The sequence below is a fragment of the Pan paniscus genome, chromosome 1 (genome assembly GCF_029289425.2).
Source record: "Pan paniscus chromosome 1, NHGRI_mPanPan1-v2.0_pri, whole genome shotgun sequence".
Classification (NCBI taxonomy): domain Eukaryota; kingdom Metazoa; phylum Chordata; class Mammalia; order Primates; family Hominidae; genus Pan; species Pan paniscus.
The window spans coordinates 24,102,865-24,130,854 of record NC_073249.2 but is presented as its reverse complement, the minus strand read 5'-3'; the positions used below and the strand labels follow the sequence as shown (position 1 = coordinate 24,130,854).

At 41.6% G+C, this 27,990-nt stretch overlaps 1 protein-coding gene across 2 annotated transcripts; it reads right to left on the bottom strand.

Moving 5' to 3' along the window:
• Positions 1 to 200: 200 nt before the first annotated feature.
• LBR (lamin B receptor) lies at positions 201 to 26,818 on the bottom strand. Of its 2 annotated transcripts, XM_034947743.3 has the most exons (14): positions 26,654 to 26,818; positions 22,607 to 22,785; positions 20,772 to 20,972; positions 18,406 to 18,489; positions 17,955 to 18,144; positions 16,676 to 16,872; positions 13,982 to 14,036; positions 11,161 to 11,352; positions 10,044 to 10,147; positions 8,999 to 9,124; positions 5,380 to 5,548; positions 3,345 to 3,425; positions 3,123 to 3,245; positions 201 to 2,163 (listed from the first exon to the last, which is right to left on the bottom strand). In XM_034947743.3, exons 2-14 carry the CDS (start codon positions 22,769 to 22,771, stop codon positions 2,003 to 2,005), a joined length of 1,848 nt encoding a protein of 615 aa, XP_034803634.2. In that variant the 5' UTR covers positions 22,772 to 22,785; positions 26,654 to 26,818; the 3' UTR covers positions 201 to 2,002. The 2 variants fall into 2 exon arrangements, with proteins under 2 accessions (XP_034803634.2, XP_034803637.2); XM_034947746.3 differs by lacking the exon at positions 8,999 to 9,124.
• Between the last annotated feature and the right edge of the window lie 1,172 nt (positions 26,819 to 27,990).

The following is a 27,990-nucleotide window of genomic DNA, read 5'->3' as shown; positions in this document are numbered from 1 at the left end:
CATGACCATTTTCTGGGAGTTGGAACCCCTCTGAGTTCCAACATTCTGAGAGTCTTAAACAGCAGTTGGCCAGGGGTCCCAAACAGATGATCCTAGGAAAACAGGAGGCTGGGCAGGGGTGGGAATCTAAGGGCTCCTGTCTTGGTCCCAAAAATCTCAGAGTTTCAAGCAAGAAAGGGGGAGAAAAAAAAGGCTCCAAAGTGATCAAAATGTTGCTACATTTTATTTTCAACTTAAAACTTCATTATAAAATTTGCCAAATAAACATGTCAAAAACAAAATTAAAAATAAAGTGTAGCTGATATCCAGAAATTGCAGCACTGTATTGATAAAGGGCTCTTTTCATTACCAGGGAAAGAATTTAATGTCCTTCCTTCCTTCCCAAAAGCTTCCTTGGTGTAATCCAGTACAGAAAACGCCACCACTTTCTGATGCCAGGTGAAAAGCAAAATAAAAAAACTGCTTGCACACATTAGCACTGATAAAACAATGACAATTTCACTAAAAGAATGTTTAAAGACTACCGGATGCTGGAGCAAACCAACTTCATGACTGCATTAACATAAGCTAAGTTACATACACTTCAAATGCAGTATAGAATTAACACTGCATATCTAAATGGCTCATATATAAAATGTGTAATTAAAACCCAAACATACACACTATGTTTATTACATTCCCCTACATTGAAAGTACTGAGAACAATTTAACTCTGAACACAAAAGTTTAGTGAATTTGCTACTGTTCCATTACAGGACAATTAAAAATGAGACTATATCAACTTCACTAGAATTTAATTGCTAAAGCTACCTTATGCACATCTATTAAACTAAAAGAAACGACTTTAACCCCTTCAGTTGTTTTTAAGACAGCACTCCTTTACAGGGAGTCATGTTTGGTAAATATAAAGGATACATAAAAAATACAGTATAAACTGCATAAGCTTAACAGTAGCAAAAACACTGATGAACTTTTAAAAAGTCAAAAATATATAAAAATATTAGCCTGAAATGGCAAATTTTCAAACACCGATCTGTGTAAAAATGTTTAAATATTGATGTTACTCCAAAAATATATACTTATTCTATTTTTTTTCTATTTGCAACAGTTTATAAAGGCAAACAAACACCTGCAATTGAGGTAGCAAAGCCAAATTCACAAACTTTGGATCAAGAAAAATACCCTTCCTATGTTTTAACAGCATCTTCTATACAATAGTGAATGAATTCTAATTGTTCCAAAATTTTTAATTCACATTACTTTACAAAATTTTATTTAAAATACTGAAAATGTTTTGTTAAAAAGACAGTTAGTCCTGACAATCATCTCACATTCAAAATACTGTACAAAAAAATCTGAAGTCACCATATATTACAAAAAACTAAGCTATGTATTTACATTTTCAATGTAGTTTTTGAAGTTGAGGTTAAGCCAACTGCTACAAATGGTCTCCTTTAAGCAGTGTCTGCTAATAATCTCATCGCTTTTCACTTTCAGCATTTAATATAGGCCCTTCTTTTTGCTTTCAAATTATATAATTAGTAAAGGATTTAAAGAAAAACAAATGAAAATTCTATTCTCTTACTGAATAAAACATAAATGTACTTTAAATGGAACAGTGTTTTCATTTAAGAAAAGCCAACTGGCAAAAAAACATCAAAATTTGAAAAGTAATCAGAAACCATAAACATCAATAGCATTCTTCACAGTACATTTATATTAAGACTGTCTTCTGTTTTCAGATTAAGGGTTGAAAATTTCCCATTAAAATGCAAATTCTCACATCCTTACTTGTATTTTTCCTATGTTAACTGTAATTTAATACAAGTAAACACGGCTATATTAAAAGATCAACTACTCGGCTCTATAGTCCTGACTCAAAAAGAAAAAAAAAATTACAGACCCTGTCAGTGCAACAAAAGAAAGTTTCGGATTTTTTTCCTTGTTTTTGCAAATGGCAGCTGGAATTGCAGGAGTATTTTGTAGAAAAGCCAGAAGAGCATTAGTAGATGTATGGAAATATACGGTAGGGCACACGCTGACGGTACTTTTCCCAAGCCACGCCGTATTTCTTCTTACAGTGGTACTCGTCACGAGCTTCTCGGTGGACAAGCAACATGGTGAAATAAATTATGTAGAAATAAGGCAGAATGTGGTTAAAACCTGTGGATAATAATAGTACACAGTATTAGATATTTTTATTATCACTACAATGTATTTTTTCCTGCTTTCCCCCAAACTCTCTAAAAATGGAACCACAAGGTACTTCATTTTCTCTAATAATGATGAGAATAATTAAACAAGTCTGTAAAATCCCACTGGGAAGTGGCAGAAGGTCATATCTAAATTAGAAGCTACTCAAAGACTGATGAATCCATTCTAACAATCCATCACAATCAAAACATCTGTCCTCATAGTTAATACACATCTCTCCATTTCTCGCCCTTCTTCCCCCAGCAAAGAAGAAAAACTGCTGTCCTCCACCACAGGCTGGGCCACCAAACAGGCAGCAGGCACGGGCCAGCTCCCCCACCTCCACCAGCTCCCCTGGATTCCCCCTGCTCCCCCTGCTCCCCCAGTTCCCCCAGTTCCCCCAGCTCCCCCAGCTTCCCAAGATCCCCCTGCTCCCCCAGTTCCCCCAGCTCCCCCAGCTCCACCAGTACCTCCAGCTCCCCCTGACACCCCAGCTCCCCAAGCACCTCCAGCTCCCACAGCTCCCCCTGCTCCCCTGCTTCCCCAGCTCCCCACGAGGCCAGACACACAAAAAGAAAAACAGAATCTCTTTCTCTTCTTAAAAACCAAAGTTTTTCCCAATCTATGTACACTGAATCATGAATTAAGAAGCTGAATTAATTTCTATATATTCTACTTAGAAAAAAGCTATCAGGCACAGCTGAAAACTTAAAATATTGCTTTTAGGCTTAAAGTAAAACTTCAGGCTCTGTGAATTCCCAATTCCCCTCAGAAGCCAGAGGAGCTTCTACAGAGGCCAACCTCACAGTAGAAAAGGGCGACAAAAAGACTCACACCCACCTTGGCCACACTGTCCCACACAAAGGACACACACACACATCTTTCTGGCGGCTAAAAGGGTCAAACTAGCACTCTTCTAAAATGCTTACCACATGGGAGGGACCACGCCAAGGCCATGATGAGATCACCCAAGTAATTGGGGTGGCGAACAAAGCCCCACCATCCAGAAACTAGAAGATTTTTTCCCGTTGAAGTATGAATGGTTTTTAAATCTATATAAAAATAAAAGTACATTTTTAATGATGTCGAGACAAAAAGAAAAATAAAACCTTCATGTAATATATATAATATAAACATAAATCAATACTTACGTGCAAGCTTTGGATCACTGGGATTTTTCCGGAATGCATTTTTCTGAGAATTTGCACCTCGGAAGATTACATAACCACAAACTGCAATTTTAAAATATTTTCCTATGTTAATAACTTAGTTATACTCTAATGCTTAATAGCATCTGTAATTTCTCTTAAAAATGATTTCTATGCTCTGAGGAAATTTCCAAAGCAGACTCCTAGGCTCAAGAGATCCTCCTGCTTCAGCCTCCCAAAGTGCTGGGATTACAGGCATGAGCCACCGCACCTGGCCTGATTCTTAAGAACAACTCAAAAACTCTAAATCCCACTATGTAAAAAGATGGTAACCCTTCCGAAATCTATCACACTACTTTAATCATCCACCTAGGAAACGCTCTGAAGGCAAAACAAATATAGTTACATCCATGAAAGAGATAAGATCTAAGATAGCCTACATTACAATAAAATCAATACTAGAGTTCAGTATAATCAAAATTACAAGCTATATCATCTGTTAGTTATACCTACTGGCCATGGCACAAACATTTTATTATCAAACACTAGCTTAGAATCAGCACCAAAACATCCTGCACTTTAAATACATGCTGAATCCCACTGTAAGTCTATAAGTTCCTAATTTTATCCAAATTTCAGAATGTCAAAAATCAATCTATCACTGACATTTAACTATTATATAGTCGATCCTCAATAAACTAGTAAGAGAGTAACTTTACTTCCTGCTTTGGTTTGAATGTGTTCTCCAAAGTTCATGTGTTGGAAACTTAATCCTCAATGCAACAGTGTGGAGAGGTAGCACCTTTAAGAGATGATTAGGTCATGAGGGTTCTGCCCTCATGGACAGATTAATGTGGCTATCACAGGACTGGGCTCAGTATCTCGAGTGGGTTTGTTATAAAAGTATGTTCAGCCCCTCTTGCTCTTCCTCACTCTCTCTTGCCCTCCCTCACTCTCTCTTGTCCTTCCACCTTCCACCCTGGGATGCTGCAGCAGAAGGGGTCTTGCCAGATTCCAGCACCATGCTCTTTGACTTCCTGGCCTCCAGAACCATGAGCCAAATAAATTTCATGACAAATTACCTAGTCTCAGCTATTCTGTTCGAGCAGCACAAAACGAACTAAGACACTCCCCATTTTTAGCTGAACTATAAAATACACTGTCTTGAATAATAAAATGGATGACATGGACATCCAAACCACTGGTGAAACTAAATCTTAATTTTAACCAATGGTTTGAACTTCTACCACAGATACTAACTTGTGTAGCAAAACTATCTGTATTTGCAGTTCACTGCTAATTTTCCCTGCCCAACCTCTAGTAGAAGTGTTTAATGAACAGTGTAAGAACAATGAAAATTCATCCTGAAGTAAAATCCATGACTGACCCTGGTGGACTGCAGCTGCAGCCAAACTGGACTTCTCAGTCTTTCCCAACCTCATCTCACACTTCCCCACCACACACCCTTGCTGAGCTGTTCCCAGTGCCTGACTTTTCGATCTCCCCATCCCATTTTCCCCTCTAAAACTCAAATCGAACACCATATCCTCCGATAAGTTCACACTAACGCTCCCCAGAGAGAAGTTCTCTCTATCTTTAACACCCGTCATCTAAGCCCCTCTTAGTGCTCACTCACACACCTCACAGCAAGGCAGGAATGTCTTATTTCTCCTGTTAGAATGTGAGCTCTATGAAGGCAAGACAAATCTTCTTACTTTATAAGATGCCTACCAGAAAAAGCAGGCACTCAAGAGAAAAGACATATGGTTACCAAAACAAATTAAAACAACTTAAATTTATTAAATTTAAAAGCAAGATGGTTTAAAATAATCTGTTTCAAGTACTACTGAGAACCCAAGTATGAACCATCCATTCTCTTTGCAAAATGCAGATTTTTTATTACTCATCATAAATGGCTTCAAATTGAGCTAATGCTGGCCATTCAAAATGGCATGTTTCAAGTATGTAGACAGCAGGGCATAAAAGCCTCAGTACATAATATTTAATAAATTAAACTGAGACTAAAATTAATACTCACGTTTCAGAACAATAATTAGAGAAGCCATTGGCCAAGACACTTCATTTGGATGACTGACTAAATAAAAGGCTTGGAAGCTGTAAATAAAGGGAACCCACACCAAGTCTCCAAAAGCCAGCATGAATCCAAATCCATCGTGGATGATGTCCATGGTCGTCAACAACGCTTCCTATAAGGATACAGACGGGGAAAGGGAGAAGGAGCTTCTGTGTTTAAAGTATTCAAATAAAGTACTAGTTTACAGGCAAATGTAAAAAGTGCTATGGGCGGGTCCACAACCAACATTTTTTTGTTAAAGGGGAGAGAGATCTGGTTCCCCTGGCCTGCTAGGTCTTTCTGCCGTCACATTCTCCCGTCACGCCAGCCTCTCACTCATGCTCTGGAGATAACAGATCTCTAAAGCATCTCCCATGCCCCCATGCCCAGGCCCTCCCCTCTGCTGGCAACCCCTCCTCCAACCTCCACATAGGCCCTACACCCTCTGCTGCCCTCCTGACCTGCTGCTCAGACCTGGGCACTTCTCAGATATCACCACCCACCAGTAGGCTGCAGTAATTGGGTTACTGTACTTGTCTAGTCACTCTTCACTACACTAAAAGCCTCTAAAAGACAGAGGCTGTGTGTTTTCACCTTTGCCACCCCAGTACCTAGCACAGTGCCCGCCATGGAGAGAAGTGTTCAAAATATGCTTGCTGAAGGAATAAGATCACCAACTCTTTTTGTTTCAATTCCACATGGACCAATCTAATTTCTGTTCATAATCTGGCATTTCATGTGCATTTTCCACAGAAGAAATTAAGCTGCCTGGCAACATGGTGAACTGACAGCTTCGCTTCTCATGTAAATTAATAAAAGTGCATTACTCCCTGGTGATTTGGTTAGCATGAGCCAGATCGCCTCTGGACCAGGATACGGGCAGGCCAGACTCTAGAATACGGAAACACCACCAAGGTCAACACTCTGAAGGTCTGGCCTAAGGGAATCTCTAAACTACCCAGAACCTCAGTAGAGACCACTGATGTAGAAATATTAGCCAGTATAAGCTCTGTTGGAGAATCAAAGTTCTAGGTTAAAGAAAAAGAGTGGTACCTCCAAATAGCATTTTTTTCCAGAAAAGAAAGCAAATAGGCCATGGAACAGAAAAACAGATGTCACATGAAACAGAAAAACCAATCTCACAAAATCTAGCTCCTTAGGCTTATACTCTTTAGTTACCAGAGTACTTTATTCTCTTTAAAAAAAAAAAATTGACATATAATAATCGTACATATTTATGGGGTACACAGTGATGTTGCAATACATGTAATATATAGTAATCCAATCAGGGTAATTAGCATATCCATCATCTCAAACACATTCTTTCTTTGTGTTAGGAATATTCAATATCCTTCTAGCTATTTGAAACTATGTATCACTGTTAACTATAGTCATCCTACAGTGGTATAGAATACTAGAACTTAGAACTTACTCCTCCTATCGAGTGGTAATTTTGTATCCTTTAACAAACCTCTCCCTATCCTTCCCTTCCCCCTACCCTTCCCACCTTCCCATATCCTCTGTTCTACTTTATACTTCTATGACATCAACTTTTTTAGCGCCCACATATAAGTGAGGACACACGGTGTTTTAACTTTCTGTCCCCAAGAGTGTCTTATTCTTCTCTCTCAAGGCCTGTGATCTGATTCCTGGTCCAAAAGAGGATAAAGGTGACAAATTGGTGGGAGCAGATAAAAGCAGGTGTGGTGAGTGGCAGTGAGAGGGCAAAGGGTAAGCACCCAATGCCGGGTCGGGGGAGGACCTTAGCCCCACCAGCTCCTGAGCCCCAAGGCTTTCACAGGATGGCTCAGAGGAAGGGTCATGCATATTTAAACAGGTAGTCTCAGTTTTCTTAAGGTATAGCACATTCTTGAATACAGAGGGATTTCTATCAAGTGACCTGACAGAAGTTATTAAGCATCTGCTAATTGCCCAGTGGCATGCCAGAATGCTGAAGAAATCATAAAATACAATCTTTCCTCAAGAAGCTTATTATCATCTGGCTGAGATACTGAGAACAGACAGAAAACAATTTCCTAACTCTAGTTCTCTACCCCTGGGGCTATGTTAATATTGCATTAAGCGTTTTGCCTTAAGATGCAAAAAATTTTCTTTTAACACAAGTCAATGTTTGGCTAAATCTATAGAAAATATCAACTTCTAAGCCAATTAAAAAGTGACAACCACAACATGGCAGAAAGCTAGTAATAGAAGAAACCAGAAGAAATGATCACTGATCAGTGGAAAGCTACTAGAAAGGAAGGTTTAAAGAAGCCTCTGAGGTGAGCACAACTGTGAAATATCATTTGATTTGCAAACTGTAATCTATATGCTCTTTTGGCGATTCATTCTGTAACAGCAAACAAAGCTACACTGGTAATAGTAAGTGCATTTACAAAATAGTTGTTTTTTAATTTCAAAAACATGTTTAATTTTGGGTCGACTTGGAATTTTTAAAGTCAATTTGAAGTGTTATCACCACCTTCACAGCTTCCCAAGCTCTGAGCCAGGGTCTGTGAAGTGGTAGGAGCGCAACAGGAACCCGTAATTAGCGGATAGCACTAATCCCACCGCTTGTAATTGAGGTTTACCTCAAAGTGGCCCTAATCTTCCTAAATAACAAGGAGATCATCGAAACACCAATATCAAACTTGCGAAGTTGTTCTGACCAAATGTTCTCTGCAATTTTGCATAGAAGGCCAAAATTAAAGACCAGCCAGCAGGGGTGGGGGAGATACATAGTATTGATGACCAAATAATATAATTTTTTTTAATGTTCCAGGCTCAAAGAGAAAAGGTCTTCTCTCAAAATGTCAGCAGATTGTCTCAACAGACTGTCACTAAAACTTGTTTTGGAACATTATGATGTACAGCTGCCAGATTTGTTTTTAATATGGAAAGAAAACTAGAGTTGGAATTTGGAGATAATTACAAAGATAACAGTAAATACGATAAAATACTTGTAAAATAAGCCTGAGGAAGACAAAATTTTTAAAATATGCTGGCTGAGACAGAGAAAACAAAACATTTACCAGTCTTCAACTAGTAGAAAGACTAATCAATGTATGAAAAAAGACACAAGATGGAAACTTAGCCTTATTTCAACTGGTTTCCTCAATGCATCTTGATTTCTGATTTTACATTCATCTAATTAGAGCTAGTCTTTGTATTTTAAAACATTAACAATAAAACATCTCCCCCATTATTTAAAAACTAGGTGACTCTTGACAGTCCAAGAAACACCATTCTAATTTAGTAGTAATCCATCCATTTTCATGTGATACCATAATTACCACCACCCACAAAAACAAAACCAAGATCCACCAATCTTAAATATTTAGAATATTACTTTTAAACACAAGAACAGCTGATAAACACCGAAGCACTCCCAAATGCCTAGAAACTTCCCACCTGTCAGTGCTCCCTCGTCAGCTTCACATGGATGGCCTCGTCCTCCTCACAAGCAGCCTTGGAGGCAGGCCATGCTCCCCTCACTTTGTGTGCAAGAAGCCGAGGCTCTGACAGGTCACTCACCCACTCAAAGCCATCTGACTCCAAGGCCTTGGCTCTTAAAATTAATTACCTCATTCCAGAGAGCATCCACCACATAGAGAAGCTGGAAACTATTAACTAAAATCATGGCCAAGGATGGAACAGCGCGGTCCTGTATTTTCATTTCAGCCAAAAGCATCACCAAGTTAACAACCACCTGAAACAAAAGGGGAAAGTATATAGCCTCAAAGCACCTCCCCAGAGACCTTAGCACTACAAAGGCATGAGTGAGCTTCACAGCTGAGACACCTGGCAGACGCCACCGTAACTCCTACCCGCCACCAGGAATAAGACATCTCAGCACCATGGGCCCCTGGACCCAATGCACTGAGAAGGACACAGCTATCATTTCTGTGTTCCTGTCACAGTGGGTAACTTTACCGCAGTCAAAGAGAACACTGGAATGACCCAAACTGAGGGACACTTACAAAATAACCAACCAGTACCTTCCAAAAAGTATCAAGGTCATGAGAGACAAGGAAAGCCTAAACAACTATTAGACTAGAGAAGACTAAGAAGGAATAACAACTAAATGTATTGTGGAGTCCTGTCGAGGTTCCTGGAACAGAAAAAGGACAACAGCGGAAAAACTGGTGAACTCGATGAGGCCTGTGGACTTGGTAACTAATGCTGTCACTATGTTAATCTGCTGTTCTTCATCACTACACTACGGTTTCCTCCAAGGCTAATGTTGTGAGAAACAGAATGAAGGGTGGAAGGGAACTCTTTGCTCTGTATCTGCAACTCCAAGCCTAAAACTAGGTAAAATTTAAAAAGGAGGAAAATACATTTTTTCTTACATTAATTCATCCACACTATCACTTTCCTACATAAATATAAACTGATATAATAAAAATAAAGCAAAGAAAAGTTATTTAATTTGTCATAACCTGTAACAGGGCATCTTAAACCTCTGGAAAATACTTACAAGAAAGTATTTTGATAGATTTATGGAAAGCCATAATTATCCCTAAAAATATACCACCCACTGCTTATTTTTGAATGGTCTACATTTCTTTCTAGCAGTTAATTAGACCTATTGAATTGAAATTTAGAAGAAAAAAAACCAGACATACCCATCCAATCAATCCGGGGCGCAATTCACAAAAGTATTTGAGATCAAAAGTACCAATTCGAGGGTTTAATTCACGGCCAATGAAGAAATCATAGACAGCATTTCCTGAGAAAGGAAAAGTGTTTACCCAAACAGCATTCCAAACCCAGTCAGGAGGCTTTACAACGGCACTGCCGCACACCATCCAGGCTCACAATTCCACTGCCTGCAAGAGCCTGAGCAGGGCTCTGGTGGTGAGAGGCAGACAGGACGGCACAGACGAGGGGAACCAGGAGATGCCTGCCCAACTGAAAAGGCAGTTGCTCCAGCCTTTGGGGGAGCCGGGGGCCCAGGTTTCTTAAAAAAGTTAACCAAAATCATGGGGGCCCCCCCAAAGGACTTTACACTCCATTTTTTTTAGATAGGCGACATTTTTTTATATTGAAATACTTTAGGTCAGCATCAACCAATTTGTAACCTCTCGTTTCTCTTGTTTTTTGTTTGTTTTGTTTTGAGATGGAGCCTCGCTCTGTGGCCCAGGCTAGAGTGCAGTGGCACAGTCTCGGCTCACTGCAACCTCCGCCTCCCACGCTCAAGCGATTCTCTTGCCTCAGCCTCCCGAGTAGATGGGATTATAGGTGTGCACCACCACGCCCAGCTGATTTTTGTATTTTTAGTAGAGATGGGGTTTCACCATATTGGCCAGGCTGGTCTCAAACTCCTGACCTCAGGTGATCCGCCCGCCTTGGCCTCCCAAAGTGCTGGGATTACAGGCATGAGCCACCTCACCCGGCCAGTAACCTCTGTTGTTTTTTGTTTTTTAAAGAGTGTTTACTATTTTGGACAAAGAAATAATATTTGTCATAAGTCAAAATGCCTGTAAGTTTACTAAACGTCTTACTGTCATCAAGCAACTGCAAAAAAAAGAAATGAGTAAGAAAGTATGAAGGTAAAACAAAAATATTTTCTTCCTTTAAATTCATATCTCTTTAACGTTTTTCTTCATCTTTTCATTTTTTCTTACTTCTCTTCATTTCCCAAAAATGAAGTTAGAAAAAAAGCAATCTATTCAAATCTGGAAATGGCTGCTGGAGGGCTCTGGGACGCATTCATCCAACATGCAATTCATCACTGCTCACCAGAGCTGGCAGGCGACAGGTCATTCCGGGGCGCTTTCAAAGAGCGCACGTAGAGATACACACTCAAGACCACACAAAAAACAGTGGCCGCAAGTGCAAACTGAAGAAAATGACTGTACACGTAATGAAACTCTACGCCCTGGAAGAGAGATGTTCCGATGACTGCAGATGTCAGGATAAAAGCATAGAATCCTTTAAAAAAAAAAAAGGAAGTGGAAAATTAATATTAACCCAAGGCTCACATGAAACTTACGCCACTATGAAACAATGCAATGTTCATTTTTAAAGTCTTAATTTCATTATTCAGACTAAATACACACAAATATGCAAATAAGCAATGTCTGAGGTATAATTTTCAATATACATGCCATTATCTCTTGTAGAACTTTCCAAATAGTTTAACATATTGATTCTTTTTCAGTTCAAATGGTCATTATTTGCATTTAATTAAGTGAAAACAGACAAGAAGTGCAACCTGAAAATCCCCACAATCCAAACTCAGGCACAAAGTCAAATGGCTAATTATTAACAGAGCTGGGCCAAACACATATTTTAAAGTCTAATGCCATTACCTAAGGGGAGGGTATTATGCACCCACCAGGGGTCAGGCACCGAGCCAGGTTGGCAGTTACAAAATTATAAATATTTATACTTAACCAAGTTGCCAATAATGGTTTCAAAAGATTCTAGTAAAACTCTATCATCCAGAACAGAGATCTTAACATGCCACCCGCAGAAAAGATGCCACAACACAAATGCCCGAGGCTAGGCAGGGGACTGCGAGTACCTGGGGGGTAGGGACAGCAGGCGGGGACATTCACATGCAATGCCAAGTTAAAAAGCAACCGCCCTGTGAGGCTCCACAGAACTCTCGTTCCGGGCTAGTCCTGCAGCCACATAGAAAGGCTCACTGGAAGATCCAATTTTTTTCTTTTGGCTAAAGAAATAGTTTTGCTTTCAAAGGAGCTGAGTGCCTCAAAGAGCTGTGATCCTAAAAAGTCATCAAATCACATTTGGATAAATGGTCAAAAGCAAAAAAGAGGTAGCTGTTATTTATATGAGAATTCTAAAACCAAACCTTTTGTAAAGTAAAATAGTTGTCTCAAATTATCTGAATCCACATTTTCCACAAATACTCCAAACAATAACTTCTAAATTCTGACTTTTGAAAATATTCATTTACCTTTCATAAAATGTATATTTTAAAAAAGAATGGTTAGATAAAGCAGTCTTTTGCTCTCTAGCCTATGTGGATTAAAAATAATCATCCAAAATGTCTTAGGAACCTCCTTAGTTAATAATCGTAAAATCTCAAAAAGAAATCTCAATACTTGAACCAGAGTAATTAGATGAGGAAATTTTTAAAAAGGATCAAGCAACTTGGCCAGCCACTCCCCCACTGGCTCCAAGAGCTCCATGTCCAAGTGCTGTGCTCAGTCTCTGAATGTACCACACCCCTCAGAGGGAAGTGAAAATATAACACAAGACTACTTAGAAAAGAATTGGTACCTACAGAGAAACACACAAAACACTGAAATCAAAGGACCTGGCGGCAAAGTCAACAACCCACCTCACCCCAGACTCACCTTCCCTGGTGTGGTAAGAGAACCACCAGAGGGAGGGAGGGTGCCAAAGGTTCTAAAACTTGCTCCATCAGCAAAGAATTTGGTAAAAGCAACAAAAAGTCTAGCAATACCAACGATAAGTATTAAGCACCCACCAGGGGTCAGACTCTGGAGCTGAGGGAGACGTTTTATCACATGACTGGCACTAAAAGGCAGAAGGTGTCTAAACTATCTTTGGCTTCCCCTTTAGAACCCAGTGGAGTGATTGCAGACAGAGTAGATGCTGCGTAAGTCTCTAAACAAAGTATCCAAAGTTAAAAAATGAAGAATTGAAAGGATAAAAAGTTCAACCATTACAATATATAATGTAATTCTCAAGAAAAGGAAAACACTCTACTCCATCTTGTCAAATGGAAAATCATTCAAGGATGACTACAAAATAGATCTGTACTTTGCCAAAGTCTTCAAATGACAAAGCTGGACTGATGCACTCAGCACATGCTCTTATAGTGCGAGGTGCCGGACCCACAGGGAGCAAGGTCTATCCATTTATTGAGCTGCCCAGCAAGCTCACAACTCATCCATCCAGCACTCACATATGAATGAGCACCCACTATATGCCCATTTTCCTAGCACCAAGGGTGTCACAATGAACATAGCCAAGTCCTAGCCCATGAAGCCACATTCTAGTGGAGAGACCCTAATGAGGAGACAAATACACTGATGTGTGGAGGCACAAATGTCAGACAGAAAAACAAAACAGAGCAGGGGAGAGAAAGGGACCTGAAGGCTTCTCTCAGCAGAAGACAGATGGAGGTGAAGATGCAGGTGTCAGACGTTTGGGGGTAAGTTCTCCAGGCAAAGGCCCAGGAAGTGTGTGTGACGAATATTCAAGGGACAGCCCAGAGGACATGAGCAAGGACAAGAGCAGCTCACGCAGCAGGAGTGGGCTGGATGCCCGCAACCGTGTAACACCTCGGGTGATAAAATCCTAGACAAGTGCAATGATTTCTAACAGTGATGAGCACTATTAAGAAAATAAAACTGGAGAGTGGACAAGAGTGACTAAGAGGCTATGTTACTTTACATGGCATAATTTATTCAAGTTGGCTACAGGTATAAACAGTTGCTCTTCCAACTACTAAGAAATAATTTATCACTTACTACTCTGGTCTAATCAGCTTGAACAAAGAGTTTAACACTTAGAAGTTTAAGCTATCAAATCATCAATTTGAGTCTTAAAAAAAGAAAATCACCATTTAATCTATACTTGAGTCTTCTTCCATCAATAAGAGGCATTCCTTCTACAACCTTAAAAGAAAAAAAATTTACAAATTTACTAAGCACATCACCATCATATATACATATATACACACACATATATATATATTCTAATATCACTTAATTTTCAACACGCCCAAGAAGGAAGATATCTTGTAACAGGGAAATTTAGTAATATGTTTCAAAAACCCTAGTGGCAAGCCCTTTAATGATGCAATTCCACCTTCAGGAATTTATCTTAAATACAAATTCAGTAATGACTTCCTAGTGTAGGACCAAGCAACTGCAACAGCCACGCTCCCTGCCACTCCTGTGTACCACCTCAAGACTAAATGTGCTTAAATACCTTTATATGTAGTGGATCCCTAGCTCAAACATCTACCAATGGCTACCATACTCTTACAAAGTAACAGTATGATTCCATTGTCTTCCATTTGTGGGGTCCTTTTCAACTGGGCTCTACCCTGTTTATCCACTCTACTATGACCCAAGTGCTATTTGATGACGCATACTCATATGCTTACTTGCTCTGCTATATATTATATATATATTGCCCATCCAGTTATTTAACCATTTCATGTGATTCTTTTATCTGCAATAAGAGACTGTGAGAAACCAGGTGTGGTGACTCATGCCTGTAATCCCAGCACTTTGAGAGGTCAAGGTAGGAGGATCACTTGAGTCCAGGAGTTGGAGACCAGCCTGGGCAACATGGTGAAATCCCCTCTCTACAAAAATACAAAATACAAAAATTAGCCAAGCCTGGTGGCACGCGCCTGTGGTCCCAGCTACTCGGGAGGCTGAAGTGGGAAGATGACTTCAGCCCAGGAGGAGGTTGCAGATTGCACCACTGCACTCCAGCCTGGGCAACAGAGCAAGACCCTGTCTCAAGAAAAAAAAAAAAAAAAGAGAGAGAGACTGTGAGCACGCATCATGCATCAGAACCATCTCCTCTCTTCATTCGGCATCACTCACAGCATTCAGCACAGAGATACCCACAGGCATGGTACCCAACAGAACTGGCTGAGTAAAAAGTCCACTTGCCCAATGCAGCCACGTTTTACCCCACAAAATAACTATTCAGAAATGTAGCAATTCATTTCAAACTGTAAAATATAAATATAGTATCATTTGCTCTGGGCTAAACTACTTTATCCTATCATTAGCTACAGATTTCATTAGCTAGCATTCCTCCTCTCCCAAGAGAAACGTAAAAGCTGTTTGAGATCACAGGATTAGTAAAATGCCACATGCTAATTTCAGATGATCCTTATCTATTAAAGGAGTCTAGTAAATGCTGTGTTAGGCTTTAATCTGTGAATATATAGATCCAAATATACAGTCAGCCCTCCGTATCGACGGGATCCACATCCATGGATTCAACCAACCAGATCCAAAATATTTCGGAAAAAATTGCATCTGAGCTGAATATGTACAGACTTCTTTTTCTTGTCCTTATTCCCTAATACAGTATGATAACTATTTACATGGCACTTACGTTGAATTAGGTATTATAAGCAACCTAAAGGTAACAAAGTATACAAGGAAGATGTACACAGGTTATATGCAAATACTATACTATTTCTTATCAGGGCCTTCAGCATCCTCAGATTTTGGTATGTACAGGAGGTCCTGGAACCACTCCCCAAGGATATCAAGGGATGACTGCATAATATTAATATATATTTTAATATATATGCTTTTAGTCACTTTAGTCTATGAGTATATACATATATGACTTTAAACACCAAAACTGCTTTCCTTGATACTCTGAAATCACCTTACCCTAAATGAATCTGAATTTAACTGTAGAGGCTTACCGTAGAAATGACTGAAGGTCTTTATCACAAAAATCCTTGCTAGAGCCACTAAAGTTATGGTCTCACTCCACAGTATTAAGCCTGCAGCTCTACCCTCCTATCACTGGCATTCACCAGTAAAACCGATCCTTTGGTTTACAGACAGTTGGCAAACTTGCAAAGCCCTAAGAATAAGATCTTTAAATAAATTATTTATTACTTAGGGAATCTCATGTTTCTTTAAATATATCCAAGTAAAGGATTCTACTGAAAGAAGAAAACACTACACTTAGCAATGGAGAGACAAATTTTAAAGATATTGCAGGAATCTGAAAACAACGTAAAATGTTCTTGACAACAAGCTTCTGAAAGAGATGAAAATTAGAAACTTTTCATACTTTTTTAAAGTAAAAGATGTAGACTAAAGTCCATTGAGCCCAGTAGCCTATCAATTAATCATTTAAAATGCTGCATCTGAAATGACACATACTAAGAGTGAATTTTTTTTCCATAGCAACCTCCACTGAGAGTTGGCTACTTTGCAAAATAGCCTATTCTTTTCTATTTGGTTTGAAAAGTTACACAAGAAATCTCAATCAGATTTTTTTTTAAGTTCCTCTTAATAAGCAAGTGTTATACAGACAGCACAAGAGAAATGGCTTCATGAACTAAGTTTTGGGAATTATGACCAACAACAGCCTTTAACCTTTAAACTACTCTAAGGCTGGGCAGCATGGCACAGGCCTGTGGTCCCAGCGACTCAGGAGGCTGCGGCAAGAGGATCACTTGATCCCAGAAGTTGGAGACCCGCCTGGGCAATATAGTGAGACCTCATCTTATTAAAACAAAACAGAATTACCATAAACGTACCTTTCCAATTGGCAGTAGGTAGAATAGGACTTGAATCAAAAACCACAGGAGGTAGACCCCAAATACTCTGGTTTCCCATAACTCATACAAAGCTGGCAAAGGAGGAGGGAAATTCAGAAGACTGGGATCTTTCTGTTTACACATCAACAGCAACAGGAAGAGGAACACAGGCAGGCCAAACATGATGAGAAACACACCTGCAAACAATTCATGAACATTCGAGGCTCAAATTTCAATCTGGTTTATTTATTTAAGAATCATGTTAGATTTGTTAAGATCAGAACTCGTTATCTGGCTAACTGTCTGAAACCAATTTCTAATGTACCATCAAAAACTCCCATCTCTACCTGTCACCTCTGGTGGCCTGGCAACCATGGGCATCAAAGTAGTAAAATAAATAAATAAATAAAAATAAAAAAAAAAAGAAAGAGGTCCAACATTGAATAGCTACACCCACCTCAGAAACCAAGCTCTAAAACATTTGACCTCCAACCACTAAGGAGCGAATGTGTTGAAACTCCAGCAAACTGAAGATCAGAACATCTAAAAACTATCAGCCTAATCTTAACAAAAAACTTTATATTCCTCAGTTTCTAACAATTAAAATAGTGTCACGTTCATGTAATGTGTGCAAATTTTAAGTGATGCTGGACAGCATCTGTAACAGGCCAGCTAGCCAAAGGTTATAACAAAATACAAAGCAATTAAGCCATGCAGGATTTTGAGCCATTTAGACAAGAAGTCTTTTCTTTTACTAGCTCATAAAATTTCATCAGTTCCACCCACTTAGTAACTCCAAAACTCTGCACACTTCAGATCTTTGACCCTCACAATCAACCTGCCTAGCAGGTAGGGCAGCCTCCGGGATCCCATTTTATGCAGGCAGCTGAGGCCCACTGCTGGCCCCTGCCGCCTCAGGTCTGATTATTAGCAGAGCTCTCTGTCCCTGATAAGTAACCATCTATGCGATACAAACTCCCAGATCAACCTTCCTTTATCACTTCTTTGTACTTCTGTGCTCAAAACCTCTGAACAGACTGCTAAAAGTTTTAAACACAGCTACAATGGCATCCTTTCTACTCCATAATCCCTCAAAATGCTCCCACCTCAAGCCTTTGCACCCACTGTTCCTTCTCTGGAAGGCTCTTCCACAGGTTCCCACCAGGCTCATTACCTTGCCTGCCTCAGATGTCTTCAGAGAGGCCTTTCCAGTTCACCTTGTGGCAACCACCCCTAGCTCACCCCACCTGCCCTCTCTGGGCCCAGCTCTGAGGCCTACCAGGTACTCCTCCAAACTCCAAGTCCTTTGCCCGGATGGGGGTCACTTCAAAGGTTCTCACTGCCAGTTCTTTTGCAACGTATTTTTCTTCCTTAGAATCTATTTCTTTTAATTTGACTTCTTCTTTTCTTGGACGAAGGCTATACTGTGTTGCTATGTAACTGCTTTCTTGTGACAAATTGAATTTTTCCTAAATGAAAAATTTAAAAATTAAATATCTGCAGTGAACAATTACCATTAATGCTACTGCATTAACTATTTCAGCATCTCAATACAGCTATACACTAGTAAGAATAAATTTGTGAAATTATATTCAGTCTTAATTTAAGGACAGAATTTTACAACAGGTTATAAAATATTACAATTTTCAATGTGCTTCTCAAGGGAGAGTCACTTTTAACCAAAAAAAAGAAAAAAAAAACAACCAAGATGAAAGGGAACACTTTCCCACCTGTGTATTTTTATGAGGTGCGTCATTTCTCTCAATATGCTCAGGCTCCCCATTATATCTGCTGATGCTATTTCCAAATGGCTTCTAAATTGAAGAATATAAACATTTAATCAAAAGAACTGTAACTTATTAAAAAGAAACATGATGGTAAAAACTTACTGTTTTGGAATCAAGCAATAAAACAGATTTTTCACAGCCTTAATTCTGACGAATTTAACCCTCATTTTGTTAAAAATGAAAAGGAATAAAACTGACTAGAATTTCCCAGTCTCTGAAATATTGGATAGATTTCTACATAAAATCTTTCATCTGGCCAGGCACAGTGGCTCACACCTGTAATCCCAGCAGTTTGGGAGGCCAAGGCGGGTGGATCACCTGAGGTCAGGAGTTCAAGACTAGCCTGGCCAACATGGTGAAACCCTGTCTCTACTAAAAATACAAAAAAATTAGCCACGCATGGTAGCGGGCACCTGTAATTCCAGCTACTTTGGAAGCTGAGGCAGGAAAATCTCTTGAACCCGGAGACGGAGGTTGCATTGAGCCAAGACCGCGCCGTTGCACTCCAGCCTGGGCAACAAGAATGAAACTCCGCCTCAAAAAAAAAAAAAAACTTTCATCTTTCACGTAATCAGACTGAATGTTATAATTTCATTGATAGATTTTAGGGGTATTTACTATGAAAGGCAGAGAAAGTAAAAATTGGTAAATTAGTTCATTAACTGGATAAAAAACAAAAGACATTCAAAAAGACATTCACTGCTCCAAAACAGCCCATAATGGAAAACTAAGAAATAGTGGGTACTTATGCAACACACAGTAGGCCCAAGGCACTACCAATAAGAAGCAAAGCTTCTGTGGTTCTTGTGACACCAGGACTGTAAGATTACACTGTAAAAATATAGCAGTCACTAAATATTAAAAATGAAAGGATAACAAAGTATCACACAGCATCTGCTCCTGGAGTCCCGGGGTGGTAAAGAGAGCCACTAATAGTTAAAATGTTCGAATTCAAAATATAAGTTAGAACAGTAAGTTGAAAATGTCTGACAGCCACATTCTCCAAAAAAAAAAAAAAAAAAAAAAAATTGTAATACTCAGAATGAGAAACTGAGCATTCATACACTGATACTACTATAAACTTTCTTGATGCAATCTGGCAATATGTATTAAAAGCCTCAAATCTGCACCATACAGCTGACCTAGCAGTTCCACTTGTAAGAATCCATCCTAAGGAAATAATCAGATGTTACATAAAAATACTTGTTTGTAACAGTGAAAATATGGAAGGAAAAACACTAAATGTCTATCATTGACAGAGCTGACTTTAACGATTAAGTTACATGTATACAATTTACCATATATCCATACTATAGAATACAACAACGAAAATGATGTAGAAAAATACACTCTGAAAGGTTATCCCAATATTTTAAAATGTCTTAAAGCTGACTACTGAGCAGTATGTATATAATCCAGTTTTTAAAGTTTATTAAAAGTCTGTTGCCGGGCGCAGTGGCTCACGCCTGTAATCCCAGCACTTTGGGAGGCCGAGGCGAGTGGATCACGAGGTCAGGAAATCGAGACCATCCTGGCTAACACGGTGAAACCCTGTCTCTACTAAAAATACAAAAAATTAGCCAGGCATGGTGGTGGGCGCCTGTAGTCCCAGCTACTCGGGAGGCTGAGGCAGGAGAATGGCGTGAACCCAGGAGGCGGAGCTTGCAGTGAGCTGAGATTGCGCCACTGTGCTCCAGCCTGGGTGACAGAGCAAGACTCTGTCTCAAAGTCTGTGTGCCTTCTATCCAGAAAAGAGGTTAACATTAAGTGAATAGAAGATTACTTTTATTCTTTTTACTTAACATACTTTGTCTTTGGTCTACTATCTAAAATACTATTTGTACAAGATCTACAGGCTCCATGCACCCTGATATTTCAAAGCTTACATCTTGAAAGTAATTCCACTAAAATCATCTTTGAATAGGTAAAGTGATAAAGTATAATGACGCTAAGAGTAAGAATGTTTCCGTAATACAGGTTTGTCTTACCATTTCATACATGATATGAACTTTTATACACTGTAAAAACCTTACGCAGTTCAATCTACAAGCTACATCTATTTCAAATTTGAACACTGCTTTTTTAAAAACTAAAATATTAAATAGCATTTCTGGTAACTGAAGGACATTCTTTTCCATTGATATTTAAAACTTTCTATTCCAAACATTTGTTTTATATGAAAACTCCCAAAGTCATTAACTTAGATTTGATGTTTCAGTGACATTTTAATATTATTAACTGCAAGTAACTTGAGTAAATATATACATAAAGCGGAAGACAAAAGGCTGTATAAGGATAAACACAAGTACCAGAATCAGCGGAGTCAATTTAACTTCCACTTCCCTCCTTGCTTCCTTAATGTCGGCCTGGTGGGAAGCAGAAGCAGATCGGCGGGCACTTTTAGGTGGTCGACCAGGGGATCGGGAGCGTGACCTTGATCGACTCCCTCGGCGTCTGGAAGGGGAACTGGAAGTTGAGCCACCTTTCCTTTGCCTAAAGGAAGTTAAAGGCTAGAAAGGGGGAAGAAGGCAAAGAGCTTTACCACAAATCATAACACATACAGACAGACCCACACTAGAAGAGGATAACAAAGGCAGGAACTGCTACCATTAACTCTAAAATCAGCACGGGAAATGTTAGGATCTGAGAATGGATCAGATGAAGCCAACGGAAAATGCTTTCATAATGATCCATCTTTCATGAGACAAATGCAGCCTTTCCATTCCTGTTCTTTGAAGGTATTTCCATGAAACGAATGTATCTAAACCAATTAGCTGTACTTATTTCCAACACCATATGCAAGAAGGGTAATAATTAACATGGATTAAAACTGAGACGACAGGACAAAATAAATTAGCACACAGACCAAAAAAAAAAAAAACAGTACCACAGTTTCACTCTGAACAAAACACATAAGCAGATCTTGAAAATAAAACATGAGCTTGGATGACTGGGAACTGTTTCACTGTGTCCCCACCTACTCTGAATCTCCTTATGTTGCTTCTAGGGATGTAGACAAATTATGCCCCAGGCCAAGTCCCTCACCCCAATTTTTGTGTGGCCTTCCTACTAAGAATGGCTTTTACATTCTTAAATGATTACAAACAAAATCAAAGGAACAGTATTTCCTGAAGTGTGAAAATTATCCGAAATTCAAATTTCACTGTCCATAAAGTTGTATTGGAACACTGCCATGTCTGCTCCCTTCCATACTGCCTGGAGCCGCTCCCATGAAGTCTAAAATATTTACTTTCTGTGCTTTATTCCTGGTCTAGAGCACTCAAAGTGTCATCCTCAGCCATGGGTCCTAGAAATGCTCGTTACTAATCTGTGCAAGTACCAAAATTGAGAAATAGGTGTATGGAAATGTTTATAGCATTTTGACAAAGTAATCTCATATCTATCGAATCTGATAGTAAAACTGTGAGTCGTCTATTTTGTATGTCTTTATTTTTCTAGTAACTCATTTTTATGGCATTTTATATAAATGTTTGTATACTATGGATCAGATATCTTAAAACCCAGGCCCTCACCAGACAGGTTGAAAAGCCCTGGGCTAGACTCGAATCTAATTAATGTCACTCTCCTGATTAAATCCTTGGTGTTCAGGATGAAGCCCAAACCCTTGGGCATGGAATATAAAAGCCCCTCCAGCCTGGCTCCTGCTTAGCCCTCCCCTACCACCCCCTTCCAGCACTTGGCTGACTGTGTCCCCCAGACCCCTGACTTTGGCATACTGCCCTCTCTGCAGAAACAGCCCCATCAACTGCTGTTTTTCCTGTTTGTTCTCAGCACTTGGCTAGGTATCACTGCCTCTGAAAGCCTCCCCTGAAGCCCAGGGCTCTTCTCTACCCTTGATACACTCAACACCACCCACAGCAAACTCCAGACACAGAACGTAGTAAACCCAGGGGACCAACAGATGCAAATGGCTGTCTTTCCCAGTAAGTGTGAGCTTCTTGGGAACAAGGACTATGCCTCATTCATACATTCCCAGAGCCAAAAACAGTATGTGACCCAAAGCAAGAGCTCAATCCTCTGCCTTCAAACCGAGCTGAACTGACTATCCTGAGCTTAGAAACCATACTTAGAGTTATTTCCCACTTACTGTAAACACACTCTGATAAACCAAAGGAGCTCTTACCTTAATATCATTCTCTTTCAATTCAAGCTCTGTTCCATCTTTATACTTTACAGTGTAAAGCTGGGAGGTGCTGTCGTGGCTCAGAATTTCTACTTCATAATAAAGTGAACTCCCAGGCCATCGACCTCTTACCACTTCACCATCGGCAAATTTCCTACTTGGCATTTTCTATAATTAACCTGAATAGTTTTAAAGAAAAAAATTTGAGTCAATACATACACATTTATGTATTTGTCTTTTTCCACAGGCTGATCACTAAAATACAACTTTCCAGAATTGACTGGTCAGGATTTTAGGGCCAGAAAGGCTACATTCAATCTCATTTGGAATCATTTTAGAGGATGATTTAGCCACTGTGGTATCTATGTGACACTAAAGATTAATTATAACAATGTATATAGGCGCCATAAGTTCACACTATGTAAAATGTTACCCACCTACCGTGATCACAGTTCTCGCTAATCAAAAAATGAGGCACAATCTCACAAAGGACACATTTTCTCATTTGTAAATTTGCGTATCAATTTACAATGGCTTTAAAAATGCATTTAATTGTATTTTTAACAAATTGCCTCTATTAAAAACAGCAAACTATAAACCAGACTGGGAAAATCAAGGATGTACAATTAACATGACTATAACCCAACAATAGGAAGAAAAATAATTCCAAGTCTGTAATGAATAAATTTGGGGGTTATTTAGCTTTCAACTCTTACAGCTAAAGTACAAATGCATACCAAGTAACTCTGCCAACCACCCACCTAAGCCAGGGTGGTTGCCTTCATCCAAGCTCACCTCTCTCAAGCCTACAGCAGACATCAACCCCCAATTATAACATTCTTTTCCTCTGATTCAAAACATGGCCCACAAGCCCCACAATACTCTAAGAACCCACAAGCAATCTGCAAGAACTGCCACTTACGTGAGGCCTGTCTGCCACCCTTTTTGAAATATCAATTGATAGCTGGGTACTTCCAGCTGCCAGACAGTAATGCCGCTCCATCGGCTGACCAGCGGAATCACATTTCCACACAACAAAACCAGGGCTGCCGACCTTCCCCAGTACCACATGAACTAGCTGGGGCCACGTCCAAGGGGCAGCCAGTAGGACAGATATGAGCTGTCCCCCAAATCACTTTCATTTCACCAACTAAGCACTTCTTGATGTATTGTCCAAGCATATCAAGATACATTCCTCACTGGCTTCTGTTAAGAGCTGATGATACAATACAAGCAACATTTAGGAACCTTTGAAGACTCTGGAATTAAGGAGAAAGTTGAATTACCTACCCCAAGGGAGTAGTGGGAGAGTGGGGGGGGAGGCGGGGTGAGGGAGGCCTTTCTTAACCACCACATTTTTTCACTATTAATCGTCTGTGAAAAAACTTAACAAGCTCTACTAGTTTACAGAGATGGCAGCTAGGTTGGTAGATGAAAGAAAACACAAGTACTTATCTGGTGATTAGAGGATGTCAGTCAATTAACACATTAGGTAAGAGAGGCAGCTTTCTTCCCTACACCTACCTGAGATTGGGCATCACTGGGGTAATGAATGGGTTTGGGCTTGGAGTAGTGGGGAGGAGCCCACAAGTTTTCGGGATGAAGTCAGGCCTGGCTGAGTCACCTGAGGGGCACTTAGGGAGCAGGGGGGCAGTGAACACCTCTGCATGAGCAGGGGCATAAAAACGGAAGGTGACAACATCCAGCTTTGCCTATTTCAACATTTAGCTCAGAGCTCCCAAGTACAAAGAAAGAGGAAGGAAATGTACCCTCCTTCTCTCTTCTCTTGAGCCCCCTCCTCCTCCCTAGGCCCCCCAAAATCAAACCACTCTTACTAATACTAGCTCTCCTACACTGGTCAGTCAGAGTTAAAAGAAGGCAATTATGTCTTCCTACAGGAAGATGCTCAAGTTGCAAAAAACTCTTTATAAACTTTTGAAACACAAGCCCTTCAGGACGCAGGAGCTACTTGAGGTTTTAAAAGACCCTTGAACAGTTTCTGCGTGTTCTTAAAAACTTATTTACTGGCATCTTTCCATTGCACTTACACACCACATACACAGTATCTCTGTAATATAAACGCAGGCCAGTGCCAAAAAGATTCTTATCAATTATTCTGGGTTAAACAAGTTAACACATATGGTGGATAGCTGTTAGGTCTCTAAAGCTTACTTTTTAAAAGAAGAATTAAGATTTGCTTGAAAAACAAACAAAATGAACCGGCATTCTTCTTAGAAGACCATTATCTTATACACAAATGTTCCAAAAGATGAAGCCAACAACATGATGTGCACCCCCGCTTTACACAAGATCCACACAAAACTGTCAAACGTGAGGATACAGTGCAATCACATCCTAATATACTCTCCCACAGGAGTGAAATAGCCAGGATGGCACACAAAAGCCCCACATTTGTTCATGTCACTCACTATGCACTCACCTACAGGAGTCAAGATACACACAGGCTTTTCTTACAAGAGATGTTTTAGGCAAGTGTGTTTGTAAAGAAAAATTTTGTTCACTGCACACAATGTCCTCATTCGCCATAAACAGGAAAAACACGGAGACCCTCAGGCTTTTCTCTATTAAGCCAGATGCCCGCTAACTTCAGAGTCAACTGGCACTGCAATCCTCACACATTCCAGCTCCGGTATGTTACTGTTTATGAACACAACAATTCTCTGCTCATTAACATTACAGGGGTCTCCAGCCATCTTTCCTTCACTTCTCCAAATTCATCTAAACGTGGCATAGAGCAAGACGCTCGAATGACGTTGGACAGCTTCCTTTTCACACCTGAGTCCCGGTAGCCCCACTAGGCAAAATGCAAACAGGAACCCCGGGCCTTGCTCCGCGCCCTTTGCTTCATGAAGCAACAGAAAGGCCACCTTCCTGGCTGTAAAGGCAGAAGCGCCTTCTTCCCCATAAACACCTTGGGCAGCTCATCATTCCCCTCCTGCTCGTTCTTCTCCCTCTTCCCAGGCAGCCTGAGAAACAAAACTTCAACTGGACTTGTTGCCTAGTCTAAATTAGGATCCCTCTGCTCTTCTCCGTAGCTCCATCTTCTCCCACACACCAGTTACTACAATGCGTAACTACAGATCTACACGTGTTTACGTGCAAGGTCCCCGGGGGCCTGTTCACCCTGGCACTGCCCAGGCGCCGCGCCTCGCGCTGCAGGTGTCCACGCGCGGACCACGGTATCTACCGCGCCCTCGTGTGAACACCCGACCGGGCCCCGTAATCACTCTGGGAAAGCGCCTTCAACAAAGCCCTCCGCAAGCAAGTGCTTTACTAAGTGCCCCTTGAGGCTACTGGCAGTGCGAGGCTGGCTGTCATTAAAACATTTTTCTGAACCCTCAAAAAGGTGAAAAAGCAGGATCGTGCTTTAGCAGGAACACGCACACCCGCCTAAATACCCGATTTTTGAGACTGTCCGGGCGAAGGAATTCAACGCATCGGAGCGAGCAGCCCTGCAGTGTGCCTGGAGAATCACCAAACCGCGACGACCACGACCCTCAAAGCCAGCGACAAGCAGCGCGAATCTAAGCCCACCTCGGCCGCCGCCCCTTCCCCGTCCCGCCAGGCCGCCGCGCCCTGTCAGCCTCCTACTGCAGGACCGCGGGGCCGCCTGCTCATCTGTCAGACGGGAGCTCGGAGGGGCCGGGAGCCAGGCTGCGGCGGGGCAGGACAAAGGCGCCCACGAACCCTCCCTGCCGCCGCCGCTCCACAGCCGCGCCGCGCTGCGCCGCCAACATGGAGGGAAACGTCCGCAGTTTAAAACCCCCAGCTCCATTTCCGCAGCGGGCCCGGCTCGGGCGAGCTCCAGCCTCGCCCGCCGCCGCCCCGACCACCCGACTGGGCCAGAAAAGGCGAGGAGGGGAGGAGACGAGGAGGCGAGGAGAGGAGGGGAAGGCCGCCGCGCCAGGCCCCGCGCCCAGGGTCCCCGGCCCGGCCGCTGCGCCGGCCTCGGGCCTCCTCCCCCAGCGGCCCCTCGAAGAACGCGCCGCGGGGAGCTGGGAGCAGGGCGGGGGTGGAAGCACTCACCTGCGCCAGGCTCCGGCGGTGACACGGACGGCTCCAGGAGAACAGTCGCACAGCAACCCGGCGGCAATTCCACGCGCGCGACGCTACCCGGCCGCGCTCTCGCGCCCCGCAGTCCCGCAAGCCGGGCGCGCGCCTCCCCGGCCCCGCCTCGCGGCGCTTCTCCCCTCCCCTCGCCTCCCCTCCCCACCGGCGAGGCCGCCCGGGGCTCCCATTGGCTCCTCGACCTTTTGAATCATCCCCGGCGCTGTCGATTGGTCGCGCGCCGTGGCGCGTCCGCCCCGCCCCACCCCGCCTGGGGGCGGGGAGGCCGGTGAGCGGGGGAAACCGAGTCTGGCGGGGCGGCCCGGAGCGCGACGTTTGCCACCGCCTTATCTCAGCCGCCCAGGCGCCCTCGCAGCACACGGAGCCCGCGCGCTCCCGCCCTTTCCCTCCCAGCGCTCGCAGCAGTGTTTGGGGTGCCAGGTGGCTTGGCGAACGAGATTTTTTTTTTAAGCTACAAAGAAAACTAATACATTCTTAAAGTGATCACCAAAGATCCGAGCTCGAAAGCTTTTCTCGGTAAAACACTATGAGTGCCCTCCTTAGCGTGTTAAAATCCCACAGAAGCCCCTGGACCAAGCAGCGGCATCGAAGACGAGCAGGGGCGCTTTTGTCTCCGCGGCCGCTGAACCTGCGTAGAAGCGAACCCGGACCGATGCTGGGACCGGCGGCGGGAGGGAGGGGGAAGAGTGGCCGAGGGCTCCTACGACTTACGCTGCGAGGAGGGGCTCGGTTGTTACCCGAGATGCTGTCGAGATGCAGTAGAAAATCCCCAACACCGCGGAGCGTGGAACAAGAAGTTTTATGCGTTACACACCGAAACACAATTTGACCTGCAACCTACAAGCCTGGTTTTAATTGAACCCCAAAATGCTGAATCATGTCATTGTTGACTCCGAATCTGTTACGGATCCTAAACTTTTTTTTTTCTGCTAGTTTTCATTATCGGTTAGTTGATTTCCTTCCTTTGAGGTCGAGAGTTTAAAGCAGTCCATTGAAGTTCCCTATTTTGCAGTGTGGTTTTAATCAAAGTATTTCTTAACACCCTAACTAGGTATATTTAAGTGAATTGCTATTTTGGAAGCATTATTAAATTGTAATAATGAATAGAACTTTTCATCTATAGCCTAGCTTCAGCTTTCATTTTCTCATAGAACTACGAAACACCCAGGTTTACTTCTTAAAAAAAAAAAAGTGAAAATACATCGAGTTTTCTCAGTCATTCACATGCAGTGTGAATGAGTTCATCAGAGCCTTTCCTGAGAAGTTCTGACATCGAATTGTCATTGCCATCGAAT